Source organism: Condylostylus longicornis, unplaced genomic scaffold (assembly GCF_029603195.1).
Source record: "Condylostylus longicornis isolate FDR11 unplaced genomic scaffold, ASM2960319v2 ptg000016l, whole genome shotgun sequence".
NCBI lineage: Eukaryota > Metazoa > Arthropoda > Insecta > Diptera > Dolichopodidae > Condylostylus > Condylostylus longicornis.
The window spans coordinates 2,650,300-2,677,951 of NW_026577985.1; the positions used below are offsets into that span (position 1 = coordinate 2,650,300).

At 25.4% G+C, this 27,652-nt stretch overlaps 2 protein-coding genes across 5 annotated transcripts; one reads left to right on the forward strand and one right to left on the reverse strand.

Moving 5' to 3' along the window:
* Positions 1–1,229: 1,229 nt before the first annotated feature.
* Positions 1,230–3,388, forward strand: LOC129605932 (DNA/RNA-binding protein KIN17). Its single transcript, XM_055515961.1, has 4 exons — positions 1,230–1,626; positions 1,696–1,822; positions 1,894–1,985; positions 2,038–3,388. The coding sequence occupies exons 1-4, from the start codon at positions 1,348–1,350 to the stop codon at positions 2,716–2,718; spliced, it is 1,179 nt and encodes a 392-aa protein (XP_055371936.1). The 5' UTR covers positions 1,230–1,347; the 3' UTR covers positions 2,719–3,388.
* A 6,134-nt stretch (positions 3,389–9,522) lies between these two features.
* LOC129605913 (rho-related BTB domain-containing protein 1) lies at positions 9,523–20,510 on the reverse strand. Of its 4 annotated transcripts, none has more exons than XM_055515931.1 (15): positions 19,451–19,895; positions 19,046–19,241; positions 18,880–18,983; positions 18,613–18,810; positions 18,318–18,525; positions 18,009–18,248; positions 17,861–17,946; positions 17,542–17,800; positions 17,460–17,483; positions 13,162–13,296; positions 12,849–13,019; positions 12,526–12,768; positions 12,190–12,451; positions 11,814–11,988; positions 9,523–11,732 (listed from the first exon to the last, which is right to left on the reverse strand). In XM_055515931.1, the coding sequence occupies exons 2-14, from the start codon at positions 19,223–19,225 to the stop codon at positions 11,837–11,839; spliced, it is 2,262 nt and encodes a 753-aa protein (XP_055371906.1). In that variant the 5' UTR covers positions 19,226–19,241; positions 19,451–19,895; the 3' UTR covers positions 9,523–11,732; positions 11,814–11,836. The 4 variants fall into 4 exon arrangements, with proteins under 4 accessions (XP_055371906.1, XP_055371905.1, XP_055371907.1 ...); XM_055515930.1 differs by lacking the exon at positions 19,451–19,895 and adding an exon at positions 20,408–20,510 and having other exon boundaries at positions 9,524–11,732; XM_055515932.1 differs by lacking the exon at positions 19,451–19,895 and adding an exon at positions 20,408–20,510 and having other exon boundaries at positions 9,525–11,732; positions 13,162–13,272.
* Between the last annotated feature and the right edge of the window lie 7,142 nt (positions 20,511–27,652).

Genomic DNA, 27,652 nt, shown 5'->3' on the forward strand with positions numbered 1-27,652 from the left:
TCGGAAGACAAAATAGTTTTTGTAAGATGTTTGCGAATAGACTTTTTTTTATTTTGCAGCCCAATCATGAATTTCGTTCGTAGTTCCAAAATTCAGAACATTACGAATTTCATATTCTCAATTCCGAATTATCAAAATTCTACTACGAATATTCATAATAAAGTCATCATAAATTACGTTCGCAATAAAAATAACCGTCAAAAGTCTACGAAAGAAGTGTTTTACATGAAACCTCTATATTCAAAAAGGAAAAAAGTAAAAGAAAAAGGCATTGCAGGTTTCAGCAGGACTGATTACAGCTATCTGATTTCCAAATTTAATATTTTAGGAAATTTAAATATTTCTACTTTTGCGAAAACGAAAATAATAACTTAAAATAGCCTACAATTTGAAAACAAGACATAGTGTCCACTAAATAAATACTAAAAATGCTAAAATTTCCTAGATCATAAAATTTGATGTAATTAATGATACACTGCGTTATATGGGAGCGTACTTTATGTTGGCTTCATTTTTTTTATTAAGAAATATAAACAACATATTATTTTCCGGCAGTCTAAATAGGGCATTATAAATATCTTTAAATGTTTCGTTTGATTTGATGAAAATATGCAAAAAATAAATCATTCACAATAGGAAAACATGACATTTTACTTTGACTATATTCTCCATTTAAAATTTGTAGTTAAACACTATGCATTACATGCTACGAGAGTAACATGTTATTCGTGTTTTGTGAATAACCCAGCATTTACACGTACAAGTTACTTGCAAGAAAGTTGCAATACATACAAAAATTTTACTAACCCATTGAAATATTTCTACTTGCTTGTTTACTTGCAGTTCAACTTGCAAGAAAATTTTGCTGCCAGTAATTTGAGCAAGTAATTTGACATATTGAGAAATTCACAAAAAAAATTTGTTGTTTTGATTTTTTTTTTTTTTTAATTTAAAATTTTTGAATTTTGTTTTGAAAAAATTAAACTTAGCAAACTTATGGTTTCTAAAATTTCTAAACAATTATATATATTGCTAGTTGTTTTCTTCTCAAAGACATTTTCAAAAATTAACTTGCTAAACGCCTACGTCATAATAGCAAGTAATTTGACATTTCGAAAAACTAATTGACAATTAATATTATACAAACTTGCTTGCAAGTAACTTGTATGTGTAAATGCTGGGTAAGATATAGCATATTATTCTCCTGTAGTCTGCAGCTTTTGACAGCACTGTTTTTGTATATGTCAAAAAATTTTATTTAGTATACAGCAACCTAAGTCTATACACTTTCTTCATTTCACAAACTTAATAAATTTTAATATAAAAAAAAATTAAAAGAAAAATAAGATGGGAAGAGCTGAGGTGGGAACCCCAAAATACTTGGCTAATAAAATGAAAGCTAAGGGACTGCAAAAACTTCGCTGGTATTGCCAAATGTGTCAAAAACAATGTAGAGATGAAAATGGTTTCAAATGCCATACTCAAAGCGAAGCACATCAAAGACAATTATTGTTGTTTGCAGAGACTCCTGGAAAATATATTTATAGTTTCTCGAAAGAATTTTCCGATGGATTTTTGGAAATATTACGACGAAGATTTGGTACAAAAAGAGTTAACGCAAATAAAGTATAAACCAGACATTCACCTGTATTTAAGTACGTTTTACTTTACATCAATCTTTAAAATTTCAAATAGGTTTATCAAGAATATATTTCGGACAAAAATCACTTGCACATGAATGCGACGAGATGGTTAACACTGAGCGATTACGTAAAATGGCTCGGAAGGTCTGGGATATGTGTAGCAGATGAAACAGAAAAAGGTGTATTCTTATTCAGGGCTTTAAAAAAGTTTTGTTCACTACTAAATGAGCTATCTTGATTTTAATTTTAGGATGGTTTATTACTTATATAGACCGAAGTCCTGAAGCTTTAGAAGCACAACAAAAAAAAGATAGAAAAGAAAAAGCAGATAAAGATGATCAAGTAACTACATAAATTGTAATTTTTTTAAAGAAATTTTAATAACGCATTTTAGGAAAGAATGATGGAATTTGTGGAAAAACAAATAGAACGAGCAAAAGCCACCGAAAAAATTCCATCGACATCACATACTGCAAAAGAATTCCAACGCGAAGAAGAAGAACCCTTGAAATTAGAATTAAAGATAAGTAGTAAACTTAAAACTGAAACCGTGGAACTTTCAAAATTAAATTTGTTAAAGCGTAAACCAGAGGAACAAGGAAATATATTTAAAAAACCAAAATCGGTGTACAGCGATTTATCAATTTACAATAAGAAACAGTCAGCCTTAGACGAGATAATAAAGATGGAGGAGTCTAAAAAAGAAAAGCAAAATAGAAAAGATTATTGGCTTGCTGAAGATATTGTTGTTAAATTTATATCAAAATCTTTAGGCGGTGAATATTATAAACAAAAGGCTATTGTGTGTAACGTTATAGATAACTACCAAGCGAAAATTAAATTCATTGAAAGTGGAAAAAAATTTAAAGTAGACCAGGAACACTTGGAAACTGTAATTCCTGCCATTGGTAAGCCAGTTAAAGTGTTAAATGGTGCTTATAGAGGATGTACAGCAACTTTATTAGAGGTGAAAGAAGAAGAATTTAACGTTTCAATTGAAATAGCAAAGGGTCCATTGAAAGGAAGAGTTATCACAAACGTGCAATATGAAGATATTAGCAAATTAGTAACATAAAAATCATAAAATCAAACTAACAAATGAATATACATGTCTATACATTTTATACACGTTAACCTTTCGATACTTTTTTGTTTCCGCAAACTTTTCAGCTTCACGAATTATAAAATTTTTTGTACTTGTTTCAGGCGACTTGTAATATGTGTTATGTTACATATCTTACTTCAGTCAAATGTTTAAGTCAATTTCAAACAAGAACTTTAATTTTACATGCAAGAACTTTAAGATACATGCAATGTCGTTTTCTAATAATTTTTCAAACTATTTAAAGTAAGACTAACTATATAACTATTGGGTTTCGTTAGAATAAAGTGCATATATAATTGTGACAGTCGAAGTTATACATATCTCAAGAAATTGCTAATTTTCCTTTTGATCCTTTTTAAGAACTATGAGGTATTTAACTGGGTATTTGAAAAATGCTTAAACAGAAATATACATATATATATATATGTATATATATACATATCTATTTTGACAGGTAATCCAAAAAAATGGGATTTGGCAAAGTTATTGCATATGCACATACTATTAAGAAAACTAAAATTGCTCAAGTAATAAAATAAATTACAAGTTGAGGAAAATTTACTATAATTGAGCACGAAATATTCAAATTCATCTATGATGTATATAAAGATTTTAAATTGATATTTGTTGCAATAAACCTAAATTATTGGCCCTTATTATGAAAAACAAATATATTTCTGATATTTATTATAGTGTTTTATTATGAAAATTATTTATGGGCAATCGGCATAATATCGGACGATTTATCGTACGACTTATCATAAGTATTTCAAAAAAGCTTTTTTTCTTATACATTTGAATGTAAACTAACGTTTATGAAAAAAATATTTTTGGGATTTCCCGATCGATTTTATCGGGTAATTTTTAGTAATGTCTTTATATATGTATGTATAATAAGCCCCAGTGCTAAGAGAGAAACTTGAAGGCACAACCATATTGAGGAGTTTTTTTAAATCGAAATGGCTATTTTTTAAAAAAAAAAAATAAAATAAATTCATATTTTTTATAAAGCAGATAATATTCCGAAAATATATTTAAAAAATCAATTAAATATAATAAAATTATAATTCGCAATTACTTTAAGATTCTTCAAATACATGCAAAAAAGCGAAAAAACTACAAGCACAACATTTGCCTTCAACATTTTATTCGGTACTAAAAGCTAGAGGTGGAGAACTATCCATGGCACTATCAATAGTATCGATAGTTTTCAACTATAAAAAATGGTTTTCATTTTCATGAATTCCATAACATTATTTTCAAACGTATCGAATATATATTCAAATTTCACTGATTTAATATACATTCAAATTTCACTAATTAGACCATTGAAAATTAAAAATTACTTCTTTCAATTTCTATGTTCTTTTATTTTATTCTAAATAGTTCGTGAAAACGTGAAGTGAAGCTGGCATTGAGTTTCATTGTATTTTTAATATGCTTTCTTTAGAATGAACAAAAGAAAAAACTACATACATACATATGTCAAAGTTGAAGTTTAACACACAATATGCAGTTTGAATACCGAATTTAACTGAGCGCTTACATAAGCGAGTTATTGGCATAAATGTTTCAATGTTCAATACAGCTTGCCAATTCATTGGCAACCAACGAAAAATATTTTTTGTTTAAGTGGACGACAAATTCAAAAAGTTTAAAACAACAAACGATTTTTCATCGATAAAATAAAGAATGAAAACTTAACAAAAGAAAAATATTTATTAAATAATAAAAATATTTAAAGTTAATATTATGCACATTACAACTATATAAGTCTAAATATAGTTGATATGTTTCAAATAATATTACATATATACTTGTTTTATGCATTCCACATCTGGTTATAATCACACTTTCATGTATATACCACTATTATATGCATCTTCACAAATAGAATGGAGAACACGGGTTGCCTTATACTATACAGCAAGTTGCGTTACGTAACTATCAATATATCACGATAGTTTTGCAGCGATATATCGAAAAGTTCCCCAACACTACTGAAAGCATTTCATTATTTTTAAGTGAACAGCTTTTTTTTCTCATAGGGTAAGTTAACTCAATATATGGGAGTGACTGTAGTGTCAAGTTGAAAATGTAATTTATGAAAAGATAATTATTAAATATTGATATGAAAACATAGTAACGACTCAAAAATTCAAAACGGATAATGATGAAAACGGTACTTATGTAATTTTTTTTTTTATTTTTAAATTTTTTTTTTTAATAAAATGCAATACAAATACAAATAAAATTGATCGATTCACGTCACATGCGCCTATTGCCTAATCAAAGTATATCTACTAATAAGTAGTTCGACTCTCCGTTTACATCACAATAATGCAATCACTCATCCCTTAGTTAAAAGAATTAAGTAGTATACCTTCTTATTTTCATTTTTATACACATAAGAATTTTTGGGAGAGGGGAAGAGTACGCAATAGATGTCTACCTGTTTTTTTATAATGCATTTTTTTTAAAAGCGGGAGTTATTTATTTTTTCCTATATAAAGTACAGGAAAAAATATTAAGAATTTTAAAGGCGGGAGTTTTATTTTTGTTACTTATTCCAGTACAAGGTGGCAAAAAAGGTGTATTCATATTATAAAGGCGAAACGGAAAAAAATGTTTAAAAAAATTATTATGATTTATATAATATAATTTTGAAAAATACTAAAAAAAAATTTAAATAGAGTCGAATTACTTATTAGTAGATACTTTTGTGTGTATAAAATTTAATTTATTTTACTTCTTATTTACGAATATTGCACATATTATGTTTTTATATTATTACATACTCCGTTCATTTTTATGAGTATTGTTAATGTCTTTACATCTAACAAGTCCCAATAAAGTAACGAAATATTACGAATTTTTGGCTTCGTTCCTGTTTTTTTCTTTAAATGCTACTGGTCGCATCATATTTCTTATTATTTTTTTTTTTTTTTACTTAAAAAAGAGTTTAATATTTTAAAAAATCTCAGGATATTATACACATTTTGAAAAGCTTCCCATTTAAATTTTATTGCACGAAAAAGAAAGAAAGGTAGGAGGAAAAAAAAAATGAAAAAAATTTGAAATTCATATTTCAGTATGGTTTCAAATATTAATGAGGAAGGATGTATGATTTTTCATGCACATTTTGTATTTCCCAATTGAGTAGTGTCGGCTAACAAAAATGTTAGTTAAAGTAATATAGGTTGACACATTTCAACAATTTGAATTATCTCATTTCGGTTATTTATACGTTACTTATAAAATTGTTTCAAATAATTTCAGTTAGTTTTTAAGTTATTAAAAATAAATATGTATGTACCTACTTCCAATCAATTTTTTTTTTAAATAATTATTTTAAAACTATTTCAAACATGTTATATTGAGTGCTTCAAAAATTTTGTTGTGCTCTTCTTTCATATTTTATTAGCAGGTAAACAAGAGCAATCTATTTATAAAATGGCCCTGCCTGTGTATGAATCTTACGCAACGGACAAAAATTTACATCAGTGCCTACTACCTGTCATTTTACAATCGGAGTTTTTGAGTCATTTGCTAAGATAATATTTATTTCAAAAATAAAAAAGATATTCGAATCCGGTCATAAAAATATATTATTGTCTTTTCCAAAACCTTTTAAATATTTTTTTACTTAGGTAATTTTTCTCAAAAATAGAGGTAAAATTTAGAAGTGTATATAAAATTTGTATTTAAAAAATAATATTTGATTGTATTTTAGATATTATTTTCTAATTCTCTCTTCAAATTTTTTCTTTACTATGTATTTATATCAATATTCAATAATTATTTTTCATTAATTATATTTTCAACTTGACACTAAAGTTACATCCCATATCTTGAGTTAACTTACCCTATGAAAAAAAAAGCTGTTCACTTAAAAATAATGAAATGCGTTCAGTAACATATAAAACGTTGAAGGCAAAGGTTGTGCTTGTTGTTTTTCCGCTCTTTCAAGAATTTTAAAATAATTATGAATGAAAATATTAATATATTTTTTTAATATTTCAAATATATTTTCTAAATTTTACCTGCTTTATAATAAGTGTGAATTTATTTTAATATTTCTTCTCAAAAAATAGCCACTTCGATTTAAAAAAAACCCATATAAAATAAGGTCGTGCTTTCAAGTTTCTCTCTGAGCATTGGGACTTGTTAAATATAAAGACATTAGTATTGCATTTAGTATATCGTTCAATTTTATTTGTATTGTGTAATATTAATACAGAAAGAAATAAGGAAAAATATAAAATGTACGTCAATAACCAATGCATATGCAGTAATTTTTTTTAACAACTAAAAAAGAAACTGTGACTTCAATATTGCGCTTAGAACGTTAACTTTATAAAGTATCACGTTCCAAAAAGTTTAGTTAAAGCACTTGACAATGTACACTTTTCGCAAATGCGTTCTATACGTCGTGGATACGTAAAATAAAAGTAAATCGGGTATCGAAAAAATCGAGCACGCTTTTCTTATACATTCATATAAATGTTGCCAGAAATAACCAATTAAATAAACTATTATATATTTTCAGCAATAAAATGCTAGTTATTAAGATTTTTTCTAAAATGCAACATAAAAATGTAATGTTTTTAATGATGTGGTAACGTTTGGCGAAAATTAACATTTGTACAGAACTTTAAGTTGAAATTTTCAAACAAACTTCAATGTTTTTTTACAATACTGTTTTTGTGTAAGCAGTTTTTTTTTGCAATACTGCACTTAAACTTTTAATAACGCATTATTGAAGTCACGGAAAATTTTAATTCTTAGTGAACGATGAACGATTCATTTTTGAAGAAGTCATCTAATGAGCTAAAATTTAAAATTAGTTCGTTCGTGATCGATACATGACTACTTTCAGTATCATATAAAATGTTGAAGGTTGTGTCTATCCGCTTTTTTGTATGTGTTTTAAGAATTTTAAAATAATTGTGAATGAAAATATTAAAATATTTAATTGATTTTTTAAATATATTTTTAGAATTTTACCTGCTTTATAATAAGTGTGAATTAATTTTAATATTTCTGAAAACTTGGGACTTGTTAGATATAAAGGTATTACTCCTACTTTTTTTTCCTTTTCGTTCAATAGAATTTAAATGGGAAGCTTTTTAAAAAATGTGTATAATATCCTGAGATTTTGTGAAATATTAAATATTAAACTCCTTTTTACGTAAAAAAGAAGAAAAATATAAGAATTAAGAAATTTGACACGATCAGTGGAAAATTGGAAAAAATTGAGTATTGGAACGTGTTAGATACCGTGACTTCAATAATGCTTTAAAAAAGATTTAAGTACGGTATTAATACGGTTGTAGTACCGTCTCAGAGCTTTCAATACCTTTACATTGTAAAAAAATTACTAAAGCTTTTCGTACATTTTGGAATACAATTTTTACCATATCAATACAACTTTGACGTTTATTTGAAAATTTCAATTTAAAGATCTGTTCAAATGTTAATTTTTATAAAACGTTACCACATCATTAAAAACATAGCAATTTTATGCTGCAATTTAGGAAAAAAAAATTGATAACTAAAACTTTATTGCTGAAAATATATGCTAGTTTATTTTATCGGTTATTTATATGACAAGGTATAAGAAAAGCGTGATAGATTTTTTCGACACCCAATTCACAGAATCAATTACAGGAACAGAATTATCAGTACTAACTCTCAATTAAATAGGATAACTGAAATAATGGAACAGAATTTAGATATCGCAAGAAATGCTTGTTCAAAAACTTGTGCCGACCAAAATTTCCAATGAATTAAATAGTATAGGACCTCCTGCAAGAGATCTCTAATCCTTCTTCGTGTGATCCTTACTTCTTGATGCAGTTCTTCTTCGTCTTCAAAAAAAATTCAGCTATATTATTGCTTATAAGATTGTATTATTTTTCAGCTTATAACATTGTATTATTTTATTTTATTTAAAACAAAACTTGTCTATGTCGAACTTTTTCTTCATTTTTTCATATGTATGAGTTCATATGAATATAAAGTCTTTGAAATTGTCAAACACATCAATAAACCTTTTTTTATTTTATCGTTTTGCTTTAATTTATCGGTTTTATCGGTTATCGGTTCATAATACTACGACATAACGATAACGATACGATACGACATTTCTATCACATATCGTATATCGAATTTTTCTCAATAAGGGCCATTATATAGTGGTTCCTATTAGTTTTATCAGATATCTTGATCATTAGCACTTTGTCATATAAATTACAGGCAAAAATAAAAGTGTATTTGTCATATATATGAAATTTTCTCAGTAAATACTTTAAATGCATAAATAAAATCAATATTCTGAAATTGCATACCATCAAAATTATTAGCACCATTCCTTTTCAAAAATTCTTGTTATAAAAAAACTAATTAAAACAATTTTAAAAATTTTGACTTAAAAACGTTTTTATTGGAACATTACTTTTTCATGTTTGTTATAAAAAGATATTTAAAGCTTCTGTCTTAAATTAAAACTTACTTTATTTTATAATTTTTTATTCATTTTACGTATCCTTTATTTCTAAGAAAAAAATATTTAATATAAGTATTATCTAGATAAAAAACTATATTATAATTTTTAGTTATTTTTTAGCTATATATAACTTAAAAAATATGGTTTTAATAATCTATATATATAAATTACTTGTTATTGTGGCAAATTATATTTATCAAGAAAAGTACATATAGGCATATAATATACACATATGTATATATGCATATATATATCATCATATCGTATATGTATATGCTGCAGAAGTTATGAAAACTAATTCTTTACATATTTCAAATAAAATAGGAAAATAAATGTTTCTTTTCAAATGCAAAACTAAATAAAATTGTTTTTATTTCTATTTTATAATTCCATTGCATTTAACTATTTTCAAGCAAAAAAATGTTTTTCAGTTATTTGTATAAATATATTTTGTACAATATTTAAGTTTTGTTTTACATAGTAGAAAAAAATATACATGTATTGACAGATTTAAAAATTAAAAATACCTAAGGATTATTGTACTTTAATTTATTTTCAAGACCTACCAAGTGATTGATTTTTGTTTAGTCTGAAACCAATTACATAAATAGACATTATTTTAACTTTTTCTTCTTAATAAAATCAAAATGACCAAGCAAAAGAAAATGTTAATGCTTTAATTTTTAAGTCTTTTATCACTTATTTCTTTTAATATTTTCTTGGATTAAACCATTATCACATTATTGGAATTTATTACATTATTATGTTTTTGAGTCATTCTTTCCAAGGTTTACTTACTTATTATTGCACATATTTTTATTTATAATTTTCCTATTCGTTTTTTAAGTTATTAATAATTTATTATTTTTTATTGTAATTGAACGGTTACTTTGACTGCACATTGATAACAATAAAGGCAGCAATTTTCAATATTAAGAATATTATTACTAAAATTTTATGTTTGAATAATTCTAGGCAAGTTTTAAGTCAAAAGTTTGATTAGGATTTCTGCAGACCACAAAATTTTAAATATTTTAGAAAAATTTTAATGTTCAGTTTCAAATTGTGAAAAAAATATTAAAGTCATTGAAGCAAATCAAATCGTCGAATGATCTTGGCAAAATCAAATACAATACGACTAGCTTGTAGTTTTTGTTTAAATTAATTGTAGCACAGCAAAATTTAAAATACGGTTCTATTTACATTTCTTTATAGAATGTAAATTGGCATTATAACATACATATGTCATTTATTCCCCATATAAATTGAAAATTTGGTTATTAATATCGAAAATGTTTTTTGTTAAAACAGAGATTCCGTTTATTATATTTTTTATTTTATTTTCAAAATTGTTTATTATATTTTGCTTAAAATATACATACATAGTATTGAACTTTTTTTTTGTTTGTTTCTAACAAATATCTTTAAAATTAAGTTTTTTGGAAAACATCACTATTTTTTTAAACAAACCGATACTAATAAAAACTGTTATAAACTAATAGAAATTATTATAATATATGTATGTAGCTCATCCGACGGTTTGGAAAAACTTTTATTAATTCAATAATTTTAAAATATGTAACATGAAAACTAACAAGATTTGACATACAAATATTATTTCGATAAAAACATTGACAATTTTTGTTCAAACTATTTTGATTGTTACTTTAAATATATCCACATATACTCATCATATAAAATGAAAACTACCACTTTCTATTTATTGCAACATTGTATTTATCCGATATAATATATGCGTATAAAGTACCTATAATAAAGAGTGGTTTAACTACTAACCCACTTAGAACTTGTCCTATTGAGTTTATTTACAAGCGTTTTTAATTCCTATTTAACCTTTTTTTTATAAAAGCAATCTAGGAAACTTTCACGGAAAAATTTTCATTTTAAAGCATATATATTAGCTATTAAAATATGTATTTTAAATAAATTTTAAAAAATTCTACGGTAAAATTAAAAAAAATATGTAAATAAATAAATTTTTACTGATGTTATACTGATTTATGTTCTGATAGACTAATTTTTTTGGTTATTGACGATTTACATACTATATACATACTACATAAATAAATGGAATATATAATTCGGTTTATATTTTTAGAAATAGAAATAAATTTATTATTACGTTTTTCTATATGGCAACTTTGATATTACTTATTTTCGTATTATAAAGTAAGAATTTTTTAACTGTTGAATTTCTAATCATGAAAATCTTTATGAAATAATTGTTTATTTGCTTGCTTCTTCTTTTTGCATGTTTTAATCATAAATAGAGTTTTTATTTTTTTCATTTAATAATTTTTAATTATTAATCTTGTTGCTGGAATTGAATAAGATTTTTTCGAGGTATATCTAAAAAACGTTTTGTTATGTATATATTTGAAAAATAATTAGAATGCTTAATATGGTGCATATAAAACATATCATTACGGGCAAAATCACTATAAATCGCAGCGATCTGGTAAGAGAAATTAAATACAGATAAATTAACGAAATATTATATATTTTGAAACATGCATCTAAATTAATATAATTTTACCTCCAATGCCCGGAAGCTGTATGTCAGAGATTCAAATCAACATCTTGCTCATTCATATCCAAAGAATTCGCATTACTGCTAAATATTTGTTGAGAATCCCCAGATTCGTTATTACGTTTATCTTCTGCATTTGTTCGCCTAGACTTGTCTACATTGAAAAATAGTTTCATAAAAACTATGAGTTGGTGATGCATGAAGTGTTCCAATGAAAATGTACATATATGTCAATATTATGAAATTCAAGGATGTGCCAATCATTGTTATCAAATAAAAAAAAGGGAACCAATTCGAAAAAAATATTTGTTTAATAATTTTGAATTTCACAATAAAGACAAATTTCACAACTTTGGACTACATACTACTTTTTGAAACTTACTTCCAGAAAAACATAAACATCCTTCTTCATCACTTGGTGATTCACCTGAATCTTTTAGTTCCCGATTCATTTCATTTATGCAGCGCTGATAATAGTCATAATCTTTTAAATACCATACTGGTGGCCAACGATGCTCTCTTAAATATTCTTGATTATCAATATGTAATGCCTTAAGTCCTTTCAGCGAAAATTTACAAATAATATTGTAATTGACACATAAATAGGACATACACCACTCAGCTAATTGATGTGCATTATAAAGCTTTCAATAAGAAAATAATAAAAAAAAATTTAAAAAAAATTGAAAGAAATAGCCGTTAAAATCAATATGCTTACTTTAACTGGTTCTAATAATTTAAGGCAATGATTGACAGTTTCATTAGTTTCATTTTGTGATATTCTAGTGAGATCATCTATAACTCGGCATTCAACCAAATTAATTAAACGGGGCAAACATAATCTGTTTGCCAATTCTAATAAATTCAAACATTTTTCTGCGGATATTGATGGTATTTCATCTGTATATATATAACATAACAATTTGTGGAATGTATATGTAGTAACACCTGGAAATACAATCTAAAAGAAAATTAAATTAAACTTTTTTTAAATACGTACGTACAAAACATATTTTTGTATACACAAGTTATTATACTTACAATATTGGAATGGGCCTCTCTGAAATCTCCCATTAACATAGCTCTCATGACATCGCAGCGTGCAACTAAAATTGCTCTGTGCGCTTTCATACGTCCATCATCTAATTCAAAAGTTATATCACTAAAATTTCCTTGATTAATGCAAAACTTTTCTATTTTTTCCTTAATACTCTGTAAGAAAGTTTTTTATTCCATATTTATCATATTGCAAATCATAAATTATTAATAATGTAAATATGTATACATGTATATATATATATATGTAAACATATATATATATATATGTATATATTAATTTTAAACATATATGTACCATAGTGCTATTTGGTATTGATTCTTCAGATTGACTCAATACATTCTGCGGTTTAGATAGCAAAAGTGTTAATTGTGGCAGTTCTAAGAAATCAGCTGCTTGTTTAATTTCCTGGAAAACAGACAAAAGACCCATCTAGAAATTGAATTTTAATAAAAAATTTTTGATTAATTTCTTGAAATGAAAAGTTTTTTTTTGAGAAATAGAAAATTTAAAACAATTATCATTAAACAAAATGTGATACGTAATAATGTATGAAAACATGAGACTAAGATTTTAGCTAAAACTGCTAAATGTTTCTAAAAAAATATTGAGTTAATAGCTTATAACAAACATAATATTATACAAGATGTGTTACCGAGAATTATTTCAAATATAAATATTTCAACTTACAAAAGTTTGAGCAACAGTTGAGGACTTAAAATTAATAAAAAGCAAAAATACTTTATTAAGGTGTAGCAAAATTTTTTGAGTTAAATTATACATATAAGAGTACCTATTATTTATTTTTTTGTTGTTATTCTTTAAGGGTATCAAAAAATTGGAAACAGTTTGGAAAAAGTAAAGTAGAAAAAAGGACTAAACTTTCTTTTTTTTATATATACATATCTTATTTTTAAATATTTTATATTCGCATGAAATGGAAATATGTGATTAGCTCTTGTATTGTTATTTATGATAATATTATTAGTTGTATTATCTACGAATTTGAACTGTTAATTTAAGGATCTTTTTCGGTTAGCATATTTTTAAATTGTGCATATTTCACGACAGAAACTTGTTTCAAAATTAAAATAAAATTTTATAAGACAAGTAGTGTTCAAATTCAATGCAATAATTCTATAACAATATCAAAAAAGAATACCTTTGAATTAAATAGACATTTTTTTTTATTAATAATATAACTAATAGATGCAATTCTGTATTGAAATTTTTTCGTCAAAATTAATCTTTAAAAATTTATAGATACAAAAAAGAAACAAAATCTGACATTAAGTTTTGCTCCAGAAGCAAATTAAACCATTTTTAGTTTGCATGAAAATATGTTCACTAACAACAACTAAGGAAAAATGGAAAAACATTTTAATTTACATTTATTTTTAACTCTAAAAGGGACAAATTAATTCAAGCTCAAAATTTAGAATTTCCTTTTGTATTTTTAGTTTTTATGTACATACATATGTATATAATGAGTGTATTTTCTATAAGAATTTTTTGTAATTGAAATAAATTATAAAAGAAATGTCTTTGTTAGTAACAAAAATAAAAATATAAAACGGTATAAAACAAAAAAATTTCTAATACACTTAACATTCTTAGAAAATAATGAAGTAAATTTAAATGACAGAGAATATTATTTGATTATTTGGCCTATTTTAAAGTTATAACACTGCTCTTATTATAGCGAGTAAGTTATGAAAACAAAACGTGTATAAAAAAATTATATATAAAATATATTATGTATAAAAAAAATTGAATAAATGAAAACAAAATGAAATAATTATACTGTGAAAAAAATATTCATTATTGAAAAATTAAGAGTTAATATTCAGCGGTGATTAAAATTTACAACATAACATTAAATGACAATGGTGCTTTCAAAAAATATATGTACATACATCATAAGGAAAAAAGAAAATTAAACCTACATAGTTTTGATTGAAATGGGTATGAAAATGTCACATGTTTTTACTATTATAATAATAAAAAATGAAGCATTTTTAAGCTTAATTTCTAATAGCTAATATTTCATATACTTTAAACAATAGATTGTGCTAAAAATTTAAATGAATTGAATAATTAAAATAAAAAACTTGAAATAATTCTAGAATAAAAAAATAAATTTTATTATCTACTACAATAAATACCTCATCTAAGACTTTTCCCATTTTGCAAAATGTTTAAAAATTTAGGAAAATCTTTTTTTTTTTAGTTTCTAAAATCTCATTGAAAATTAAATATGGCTTTGTAATGCTCACAAATTAAGATTAACATTACATTTATATTTTTCTCTAATATAAGAATTTCGATGTTTTAATAATAATTATCAATTTACATCAATTGTTATAACATAATGATTTGTTATTCGAAATTTATGACAGAGAATATTTTTGTTTTAAATTTTATAGTTATATATAAAGTTATTATGGTAATCTAAATGGATATGTTAAACAAATAATTGTTCATATACCATTTTGCATTTTTAAAAAAAGATTTTTTAATTGACAACTTGATTGTTCATAAACGGTCGTAGTTTTGTAGCCTTTTTCATCGAAGAATACCTTACATATGTAGGTAATTTTAAAAATAATGAAATAAGTCTTCGATTCAAAACAAATGGTATTAAAACTTCTTTACAAAGATGTTTGTAATTAAAAATTATTCCCCAAAATAAATTTAAAAAACAAAATGGGAGTACGCATTCATAATCGTATATACTTTTTTTCTTGTGAATCGTAAAATTTTTAAAATTATTCATAATTTATAATTAAAAAGCTACAAGCAGCTTCGTAAAACCGGATCTACATACACTATATATTGAAGAAATATATTATGTATGTTAAAAGCACATATATTGAAGAAATTCATTTGAAACATATTACATCAAACAGATATCTTCAAGTTTTGTTAAACTTTCACTGCTTCTAAATAACAGTAAACAATTGTAAAAAAATTTCGAAGACAATTTTCTTTTTTTCTTTATTGACATTAAAAATTTTAATTTTGAATACTAATTATTAATATTCTTTATTTATTAAATACTTTGGCGTTATATTTCCGAAGTGTGTACCCTTATATATATCTAACACATACGCGCCATCAAGATACACATTTATATGTTCATTTTTAAACGATAATGTCAAGTTGTCATATAATAATACATTGTTGTTATGTCGATAGCAAGTTATCATAAGTTTAGATTTTGTACTTTTAATCAGTCAGCGGTTACATTTCATGAATGTGCAAATACATTCAAAACTTCGTTATTTTAGAGTTGTTTAGTACAGTAGAACTCGCTTAAAACTACACAAGCTTTTTTTTCATCGAATAAGTTTTAAGAGTAAACTACCCCGAGTCACACGACTTAGATAGAAATAATCTATTGAAAAATGCATATGTTGCTATTTGCTGATGGTAAAAACAAGCATTGGAAGTATATATGCTGCATATTTCTCTTAAAACAAAAAAATCAAATGAAAGTTCAATTTTTGTGGAATGAAATTGGATGAAATTCTATATGTGTAGAAAAAAAGATCGAAGAGTTGAATGTTTTGGTAGAATGGAAGCATACAGTCAATCACGTCATAAAAAATATTGGCTTATTCATAACCAATATAAAATTTACCATTGTTTCTTGAAGTTTAAGTTTTACATAATATCTTCAAACATAAATTTAGCAACCCATCATTTAAAAAAAAATAAAAAACTAAACAGTATGACTTTGAAAAAATTGTATTGATTTACATTATTTAGTAACATCTTAGTCTCCTTAAAGCAAAGCAATTTAAAAAATTTCTCTAATTTTGCCATGTTTCTCCAATCTGTTCCCCCGCATGTCAAATATTTGACAACCATGTCTGAAATTTTAATTGACATTTTAAAAACTTATTAAAAGAGAAAATTTAAAGTCTTAAAATTAAAATGTTTTTTGTCATTCATTTTATCACATATAAAAATCATTTATGCATCTACCTTTAAAATGCAAAAAAAAAACTAAAATTCAGTTATTTTGGCAACGTATATTGGAATTCATGACAAGCATCAGTTGCGCGCATTTGGTACACTGGGAAACGATCACTCTCCATGTTCTTCTTTCAAGATAACTGTTTCCAAATTCTTGCAAGACTACACGATTTATTTTTTGAAATCAGAATTCGAATTTCCTTTTTTTTAATAAAAACAATGTAAATACAATTAAAGATTTTGAGTAAACTCTTGAAGGTAAGATATGCTATAATAAATTATTATCAACCAAATATGAAAAGATTTTCAGTTGAATTTTATTAGAACTTATTTTACACGAGCTCGACTGTACTATTAACATATCTAAAATATGGATAAATTAATGATTTAATTGAAATTTTCGATCTTAATAAATTCATAAGCCCCAATTTCATTCCTGAATATAAAGGAGATAATTTTTACTATTTTATAAACTTATGGTAAGTATAATAAGTTATGTCGTCTTATTTTTAGACATACATATGTACATGTATAATTTTTAAAAACATACGTTTAGAAAGTTATAATACTGCATCTAGTAAATATTTTGATAATAAATAGCAACAGATACTTACCAATAAAAAGCCAATAGGGGTTGTCTGCAAATATTAAGAAAATATTCAATCATAAATATTGCTATATAAATGAACTTTTTACCTGAAGTTGGGAAAACTCGTTCTCAATACTTCCAGTATATATAAATTTCAAACATTGGTGCATTGCTTGTGGTGTTATAATTTTTGAAATCGTAACGACAACTTGAGTCGTCGTTGTTCCACGTCCAGTTTCAACATGTACTATTCGAATATTTTGAAATATTGGATGATTTAGGTCTTTATAAACGTCAGCTGGCCTTTTCGATTCTATCAACGGTAGTGCTTGATAACTGGAACGTCGTTTTAACTGTTCCCACATTCTAAAATTTAGTTTTCCCTCAGCCAATGAAACAAATTAAAGAAAAGCAAAAATATTTTACCTAGCTGATTTTGATTCACTACGGATCAGATACTCAGTATCATCGTTAAAATCGGCAGTTGTTGCTTCACCAAATGTTGAGGAAACCTTGATATTACATACATATTTTTAACAATGCTTTCAATAAAATTTTCCATAGAATAGTTTACCATGCTTGATTCACTGCTACTTCTACCACCCAAGTCAGATAATTCAGTTGTTAATAATCTATTAAAAATTGGTGAATTAGCCGCTAGAAGAAATTTGTGAGCAGCGAATTTTGTTGAACCAACAATCAATATTAAATCTGTGTAGCATTGGGATAAAAACATATTATACATATCTTTTCTGTATGTTCCAGGCATAACAATTATTTCTGGTGGTGGAGGTTTAGGAGGTCTAAAAGGTGCCTAGAAAAATATTTCAATTAGCATTCGATTAAGATATAAGTCAACTTTATGTTTTTAGGATAAATTTACCTGTAATTGGGGTTTCTGAACTTTTTTTAAATTTGTCATCCAAAATCGTTGCTGCCGCCTTGCTATTAAAGCAGCCCTTATTGCATTTTCAAATACTTCATTAACCCCGAAGTATGTGAATACACTAGTTTCATAATACGGTATACCTAATTCCTTAGCTACAGCCCGTGCTTCATCAGGCATTACTAAATCACTTTTAATAGCAGCGCTACAAAAATTTTTGTTTATATTTTTTTTTAAATTACTTACACAATACTATCAAATTAGAGATTTAGTCTTCTTTAAGCAAATTTACCGTACAAATGGGCTCCTCTCCCCAAAATATGACAAATATGTTTCATCGCGATACATGTAACGTAAATCATTTTTGCATCCGACTAATATTACAGGAGTGTCCGGACAAAATCTGCGAATTTCGGGATACCACATTAACTTGCAATTTCTTAATGATGTTGGACTAGCAATAGAAAAACAAAGAAGAACGACGTCTGACCTATTGATGTTTAGAAAAAAAAAAATTGGAAATACTTTTTCTCTTCAAAAACTATATATATATGTATACCTTCCATAAGCAAATCTTCTATCTTTATCGTGATCTCCAAATGTATCCCACAATCTTAAAGAAACATTTACACCATCTACGATTTCCCATGATCTCTCTAATACCTGAAATTTTGAAATAATTGTTTAAAAGTGTCTCAGTTGGTAAAATTTGAATTAATAGTCACATCTTGATAAATTCGATATTGATCTATTGCCCAGACAGTAGGCACATGTGTGGATAAAAGCTGTGACAACGATACATGTTTATTGCAGGCTCTAGCACAAATTAGACGAGTTTTACCCACTGCAGTATCTCCTACTAAAGTACATTTGACTAGCTCTTGGTGTGGCTGCTCATTATCCATATTGAATATAAATTAACTAAAGTAAAAGTAAAATAATTAATTGTACTCGTTAAAATTTTTAAATTTCTTATAGTGTAGTACGCAAATCAATGTTGTGAAACAACTTTTTCTTTAATTAAACACGCCTTCATTTATAACCACACAATTTGTTATGAAATATAAGTATAAATACATATTTAAAATCAATCGCTTTATTTAAATGCTGAATTTTGCACATGTACTTACTTTTATTTCTATACATACATATATACAGATGCATTTATTAAGATGAATTTTATTGAAGATAAACAAACGCAAGTTTTACAAATAATACTTTGCTGACAAAGAAAAATTTGTGTTTACATTCATCTAAGTTCTATATTTTATGTAGTTAGTTAGGTAGGTATCTATGCTTCTGCTGTAATAAAAGGTAATTGACCTTTTATTGAAAAAAATTGTTTCCCTTATTAATTTTTAAAGCTAATATCTACTTCTTATTTTATTTAAATATAGAAATAGTAAAATAAAATACTCCTTTATTTTATTTCTTAGTAATAGGTTTTCCTTTACAATAGGTTAAATATCAGTATTGTTCTGTTTTGACCAAAAATATTTTATCCATTTTGCTACAATTCCTATACAGCAAAATTCTATAATTACCTGGAAAATTTGTAGATATGTACATAAGTATACATTTGTGTTTATTTTCCACAATGAAATAAAAATATAAAACAAAATTATTATTAGAACTAATTAAGTATATTGCAATTTTTTTCAAATTCTTATTTTGAAATGTATTCAACCCTAGTTCAAATATTCCTTGATTTCATTAATTATATGCATATTATTAAATTTTATTATATTCCATTTCGAAATTTATGGAAAATCAATACAAAAATTTCATTAAGTATCGAATTCCAAGAGATGCACAAAACTAAATTTCCGTTTCCTTTATTTTATTCCTCATTGAAAAAAACTTGATTTAATTTCATTTTAATTTTAAAATAAATATCGATTTAACAAGATGCAATTAAAAAACAAGTGATTCTGTGTACAAAGTTATGTACGACAGTAGTAAGTACATACATAGTTTTTCAATTCACTGCTAATAATGCGTAATTTATGATGTACCGAAATACCCTTTTTTGTTATTTTAGAAAAAAAAATTTATATTGAATAAATTTAAAATCAAGTTTATATTACCTTAAACAAAAGAAAATCAAACAAAAGAGATAAAACGACTGGATTATTATTTAAATACTTATTTAAAACCGAGTACGACAGTTCTTACTTTTTCCATTTTTTTATTTTTTGACAATAATTCTTAAATTAATTTCAGTGCAATATTGCCATATTTACTTTTAACGTGCTTTTTGGAGTCTTTCAACATCACGGCTACTTTAATCAATACAAATGAGTCTAAACTATACGAGTTAAAAGAAATTATTTTTAATCCTTCAACTTAGTTCATAAAATGATTTTACCTGTTGAGATTTCATATAAATATTATTAATTTTATAATGCGGAAAATGTTTTAATGAATAGATAGGAAAATGGCAGTTCATTTCGTGAGAAGCATTAAGTATGAATCATTCAAAATCCAATGAATATATGACAAAAAATTTATTTATTTTCTTTATTTAGTTAATATAATTATTTAATACAATCTCATTATTATTACTTTTTTTTTATTTTACAAAATTAATAACTAATTTATAATACTATATAAAAAAATTCTAAAATAAAAAAAGTCAACAGTTCATAAATCTTGTAAATTTCAAACAAAAAGATTTAAATTTCAAATAAAAAAGGTTTAAAATTCAATTTAACAAAACAATTATAAAAGATTAATAATTTACTAATAAGTTATAATGGTTTTTAACGTACAATGCAACTTCTCTTTTAAATTCGTTTATCTACTTCAAAGTTATTGAAAGATCGTTGTACATTTTAAGCCAAATGTACATTAACATATTCTGGGCGGTATTACTCTGTAGAAGGTTAAGACGAAAATAGGCTTTATTCCTTAAATTGTAGCCGTGATGCTCGCCTGCATATTTTTTTTCACATAAATAATTGAAATATAATTTATTTTTAATTTTGAAAACAATAAGCAACACATTTATTTTAGTTTTTTTCTCCACCATTAGCCATTTCAGCGTTTCAAGCATGAGGTTAATTGACGTATATCAAGGAACTTTTAGGATTATCCGCATCGCTTTGTCCTGCATTCTTTGAAGTCTACTCTTTAATTGTTTTGTGACCATAAAAAAATTGAAGAGCAATATCCAGATGTAGCTTAACTGTTATATTGCATATATGTGTGGCATTTGTTATTGTCAGTCTTTTTCTAATAATTCTAAAATAATTTAGCTTTTTCAAAATTTTTTTACATACATATGTATATAATCAATATGCCCAACTTAAGATTGTTGTCGAAAATGATACCTAAATATTTAATTTGATCAACTACTTCAATTTTCTCACCATCAATTTCAATTTTTTTTTTGATAAACATTTTTATCACCTTTCGTTTTGCCAATATTTAGTTTAAGCATGTTACTTTTAACCAATTACTTAGTTTAATTAAATTATAGTTTAGCCTTCTTTCACAATCTCGTACATCATTCCCAATTATATATAAAAGTGTATTATCTGCAAATAATGCCAATTTGGAATATTCAGTGACTTTTTCAATGTCATGCATATATAAACTAAATAGTAGCGTACCCAGGATTGACCCGTACGGTATTCCGAACATTATATCCGTTGAATTTGATACCGTATTATTTACCTTTATTTTTGTTTTCTATTAGTTAAGTAAGATTTAAACCAGTTGATTTCTACCCCACTAATGCCATACTTAATCAAGTTTTCTTTTAAAATATTGCAATCGATCGTTTCAAACGCTTTTTTTTAGCCTGGAAAAACTTTCATGATCACTTTTCATCTTTATCTAATGTAATTTTCCAGTTAGTTATCGCCAAATTTATTAAAGCTTCACAGCTGTGGGATTTTCTAAAACCAACAAAATATTATTTTTTTCTATAGGTATATTCTTCCAGTATCTTACAATTTTTTCAAGTATTTTAGTACTGCTTATTATATTTCAAAAAAGCTGTTTTACTATATATGTACATTCACAGTATCAAATTTTTGGTAATTGAAACCTCAATGGTCTCATGATCGATAACTTTCATATTTTTATTTGTCTTAGCCTTAAATTTAGAAGATTGATGAGAATTTAGAACAATTGATGTTTTTGATTCTTTGTTATTGTTGAGTATTCATTAAAAATTTGCTTGAATCCATTATATATTACTGCTCATTAAAAAGTTTCTTAGGCATATCGTTTTTTAACTAGTTCACATTGAAATCTCCAACAATTAAGTTTTTGACTTTGTCCGCTTAAAGTTCCTCGGTGATATATAAAAAATATTTCAAAAATTCTGAATTGATTGTTAGGTAACTTGACGGCCTGTATGTACATTTAATAAAGACACTTTTGATATTTGATGGTAACGTTAAAAATTTTACCGTTAACCTCCAGAATTTCATCAAACGACATCAAAATCTCAGAATTTTTCAATATAAATTATGACACCACCCGTATGTCTTAAAACTGAATCACATGTTTCCATATTATAATTTTTTAGTTCCACTAAGTTATCCTCGTCTCCATTAATTAAATGCGTTTCCGATATTTAAATAATTTAAAAATTTTCAATAAAGACACTTATTCTAATTCATTTCAATTATTTATTACTTCCTGTGCGTTAAGTGCACACCTTATCTGTGATTGCTAATATATTATTTTACTTCTTTCGAACTTCACCTTTCTCTGATACATTGGACAACCCATACTTCTTGCATTATGTTCTACTCTTAAATTTTATAGAACAAGTTTTTCTTTTGCTCTTAAACAGTTCAAATATTTTTCGGTTGCCACCTGAATTTCTCATGCGATATGCTCTTTTTCGCCATATTTGTAATAGCAATTTTCTTTGAATGCTGCACCATTGAGTTCAAGTATCGCGTTGAACACCATTTTATCTTTGTATGCTAATCTTTGTATCTAAATTTTATCTTTGTATAGTGTTACCGTTCACATTTTTACAATTTTTAAATCTTCAATCTCAAATGCATTTTGTTCTTTAATTGCTTGTTTGATTTCATATTCAGTTAATTCATCTTCAATTCCGTTCACCAACAGTCCTGGATTTCTAACACTTGGTATCATTACTTGGCCCATCTTCTTTTTTACTTCTACTTCCATTTCCTTCGCCGATTCTTTGTCGTAACAGTTAATTGATACCGCTTCATCACTTATCAGTTCAGTAATATCTCTTATTTTTGCTGCTAATTCTGCAGGTTTAATATTATTTTTCATAACGAATTAGAAATACTAATGGAAGGGGCATATTTGTTTCTGTCTCGCCTGCACTCCCTAAAAAATCATATCTTGAAAAAAAACATAGTGAACCCAAAAACTTCAGATAATTCTCCTACAAAAATTAATTCAAATTAAAGTATAAAAATATAAAAAGTAAACAAAGAACAGTTTGTTATATTGATTATGAAATTAGTGCAGTTTGGAACTAAAAAATTATAAAATATTTAATAATAAGTGTTAAAAAAAGAATACTATTTAATAAAAACTTAAAAAAATATAACAAGTGGAAAAAAGAAAAATCTTTTGAAAAAGAAAAAGTGTATAGTTCTAAATTGTTATTCCTATTTGTAAAAGCAAATAGTTTTTTAACCATATACATTACATGTGAATATTATTCATTTCAATAATTAAAAGAAACATTTATTCAACATTGCTTTGATTAATTCATAATTTGTAATTTTATTCAGTTTTTAATTTTGCAAAGAAAACATCTGTTTTTGTTTTAAATTAAAATTACTTCGAATGACATAATTTCACCAGTACCAGATTTTTTTAGTTTATGTTTGATAAAATACAGCATGCATACAATATTTTAATTTGGTCTTTTTTTATATACATATGTAATTACATATTTTTATATATTATTTTCTTACAAATATTTAACATGAAAAAATATTTTGAAATATTTTTTAATTGTTACTTTAAAAAATTTAACTTATCCTTCTTACAAATTATACATGTTTTATAGTAGAGGCCAAATAAGAAAATAATATAAATAATAATAATAATAAGCTCCTGTTGCGACTTTGACAATGCTTGGAACAAAGAAAGAAACAACTAGAAAAAATTTAGCTTCATTGTTTTTTCAAGATGCTCCATTCTTCAGTATTTCTAATTCGTTGATTTTTCAGCTTTTCTTTTTTTTAGCTTTTCTGAGTTTTTTTTTTTTGGTTTAACTATTATTGGCAGCATTGAATATTTGGCACATTGGCATGTGACATTTCATTACTGCTACTATCAGTTTGTTTACATTTTCTTTCACAAATTTTCTTCACTTTCCCAATAAGTTTATTATTTTCAATATTACATTTTACTCGTAATTCCTCGAAAAGTTTTTCACTGTAGCTTTTCAAACATTTAGAATATTCACTAAATTTTTTCAACTCACCTAAGCGTCTTTCAAATGTATTTTGCACAGTTATCAGTCCCTTTATTTCCGTTCCATATATCTTGCTTTAATAGCTTTCAGAATCTCCTTCAATTCGTTTTCATAAGTTTTTAGTGAATTTTTTAAATTGGTTCTTATATTCTTTCAAATAAGTATTCAGATTTACGTTATACTCCAAGTTTTTCATCCCATGTTCAATTTCGCGTACAAAATTAAATAATCACACATTATTCCTTACATTCTTGCGTTTACTTATATACTAGCACTATAATGATCAATTCCTGAGCATGCTTGATGATTATAGAAGGTCTTACCGCATACGCCTTCACATCTCATTCCTGTTTCTCCTCTTATAGCTCACTTACAATGGTTGCATTCCATTTTACATTAAATTACATTCCCAAAAAAGCGAAAGTATATTTTTTACATACATACATACATATGTATATACTGTAGCGGTATAAAAGTATCCTACTTAAATACCTTAATCTATTTTCAAGAAAATAGAATAACGACCAGAAAATCAATTACTTCAATGTATTCAATATTTTATTGATCTATTGACTAATTTCAATCCTATAATTATAAATTGATAATATTTATTTACAGCTAACACAAATACACAACAGGTCTATTAGACGACAGCCACTAATGATATATATAAAACAAAATAATATTATTTTGTTTTAACAATTAAACAAAAATAGAAAAATTTTTCTTTGGGTTAGTAGTTCAAACTACCACTTCAAAAAATTTGAATTCAAGAAAAAGTAGGAAATTTTATAACTACAAAGCTATGTATGATATATGTATGTATGTATGTAGCATGAATTTCTGTGGGATCAATACTCAAATACAAGAACCATTTATTCAGACCTGGAACAGTAAGGCTGTCGACTTTATTTTTTCTTTTTTTGAATTTTATTACTTAATTAAAACTTGGGGATTATCTGGAATAAATTCATTAACGTCAAAATTTTTAATGGGCCTTGTTATGAAAAAATCCGATGCACCGATTAAATATCCGATATTGTTATTATTTTATCGTAGCATTATGAACCGATAAAGCTGAATTCATTGGTCGTCGTTTTTGAGCTGAGCCATTTGTAGTTGAAGTATTTTTTCGCTTGATTGTTCGTCTGAAGAAAGGTGATCGTTTTTTTTATTATGATACATTTATTACTTTTTTGACAAGAAATTTATGTATGTAATTGGTAATGTCTTTTATTAATGTCTTTATATCTAACAAGTCCCAATCAGCGTTCCCACTTGGATACAATTGTATCCATTTGGATACATTTTTGCTTTAAAATTTAGCTTGGATACAAAGATACTCAAATCTGCTAAAATGTCGAAATTGGCTACATTTTAAAATTTTGCTGAAATATGGATACATTTCTTTCTCGAACACTAAATAAATGTTAGAAAACTTTTAAAGTGCTGTAACTTTTAAGTGCATTATCTTCCAAAAAATGTTATTTGCTGACTAAATAAAATTTGCCCGTTTTCGTGCTGAATAGTTTTTACCGCATAGTTCAACAGCTACAGAACATATATTTTCTGACCTTAAATTTTAAAATGTAATAGAAATTGCGTGTGATTTCTAAAAGAATTTACTATAAATAACGAAACTTACATTGTTGAAAGCAAATTAATATTATTTAAGAGTTTATTGGTATAAAATAAGGCGATTTAGTATAATAATTCTACTTTAGGAGGCTGGATACATTTTGGATACATTTTGTTCTTGAAATTGGATACATTTTGTTTTTATTGAGTGGGAACACTGGTCCCAATACTCAATTTTTTTTACGAAATATTATGAATTTTTGGCTTCGTTGCTGGTTTTTTCTTTAAATGCCACAGATCGTGTCATATTTTTTATTATTTTTTTCTTTTTTTTTATGTAAAAAAAAGTTTAATATTTTAAAAAATCTCAGGATATTATACACATTTTTTAAAAAGCTTCCCATTTAAATTCTACTGCACGAAAAAGAAAGAAAGGTAGGAGGAAAGAAAAAATGGAAAAAAAATTCAAATTCATATTTCAGTATGGTTTGAAATGTTAATGAGGAAGGATGTATGATTTTTTATGCACATTTTGTATTTCCCAATAAGGTAAGTTGAGTAGTGTCGGCTAACAAAAATGTTAGTAAAAGTAATATAGGTTGACACATTTCAACAATTTGAATTATCTTATTTCGGTTATTTATACGTTACTTATAAAATTGTTTCAAAAAATTTCAGTTAGTTTTTAAGTTATTAAAAATAAATATGTATGTATGTACCTACTTCCAATAAATTTTTTTTTAAATAATTATTTTAAAACTATTTCAAACATGTTATATTGAGTGCTTCAAAAATTTTGCTGTGCTGTTTTTTCATATTTTATTAGCAGGTAAACAAGAGCAATCTATTTATAAAATGTTCCTGCATGTGTATGTATGACCTATCTTAATTCTAAACGTAAAGAATATTACATAAAGAACAAAAATTTTAAAATACCTGTTATTTTACAATCGGAATTTTTGAGTCATTTGGTAAAATACCATTTATTTCAAAAATGAAAAAATATTCAAATCCGGTCATAAAAATATATGATTGTTTTTTCCAAACATTTTAATATTTTTTTTTCTTAGATATATGTAAATGATAGTAAGTTTTTAATATTTTTTCAAATAAAAATAGAGGTAAAATTTTGAAGTTTATATAAAATTTGTATTTAACAAATAATATTTGATTGTATTTTAGATATTATTTTCTAATTCCCTCTTCAAATTTTTTCTTTACTATGTATTTATATCAATATTTAAGAATTATCTTTCATTAATTATATTTTCAACTTGACACCACAGTTACTCCCCATATCTTGAGTTAACTTACCCTA

Excerpts from the sequence above, each read along its gene's own strand:
- LOC129605932 (XM_055515961.1), top strand. The coding sequence starts at position 1,348 with ATGGGAAGAGCTGAGGTGGGAACCCCAAAATACTTGGCTAATAAAATG. Across the intron at positions 1,823-1,893 it reads AGCAGATGAAACAGAAAAAG|GATGGTTTATTACTTATATA; the intron begins GTGTATTCTTAT and ends TTTTAATTTTAG. Across the intron at positions 1,986-2,037 it reads AAGCAGATAAAGATGATCAA|GAAAGAATGATGGAATTTGT; the intron begins GTAACTACATAA and ends AACGCATTTTAG.
- LOC129605913 (XM_055515931.1), bottom strand. The coding sequence starts at position 19,225 with ATGGATAATGAGCAGCCACACCAAGAGCTAGTCAAATGTACTTTAGTA. Across the intron at positions 18,984-19,045 it reads AATATCGAATTTATCAAGAT|GTATTAGAGAGATCATGGGA; the intron begins GTGACTATTAAT and ends TCAAAATTTCAG. Across the intron at positions 18,526-18,612 it reads GAGAGGAGCCCATTTGTACG|CGCTGCTATTAAAAGTGATT; the intron begins GTAAATTTGCTT and ends AAATTTTTGTAG.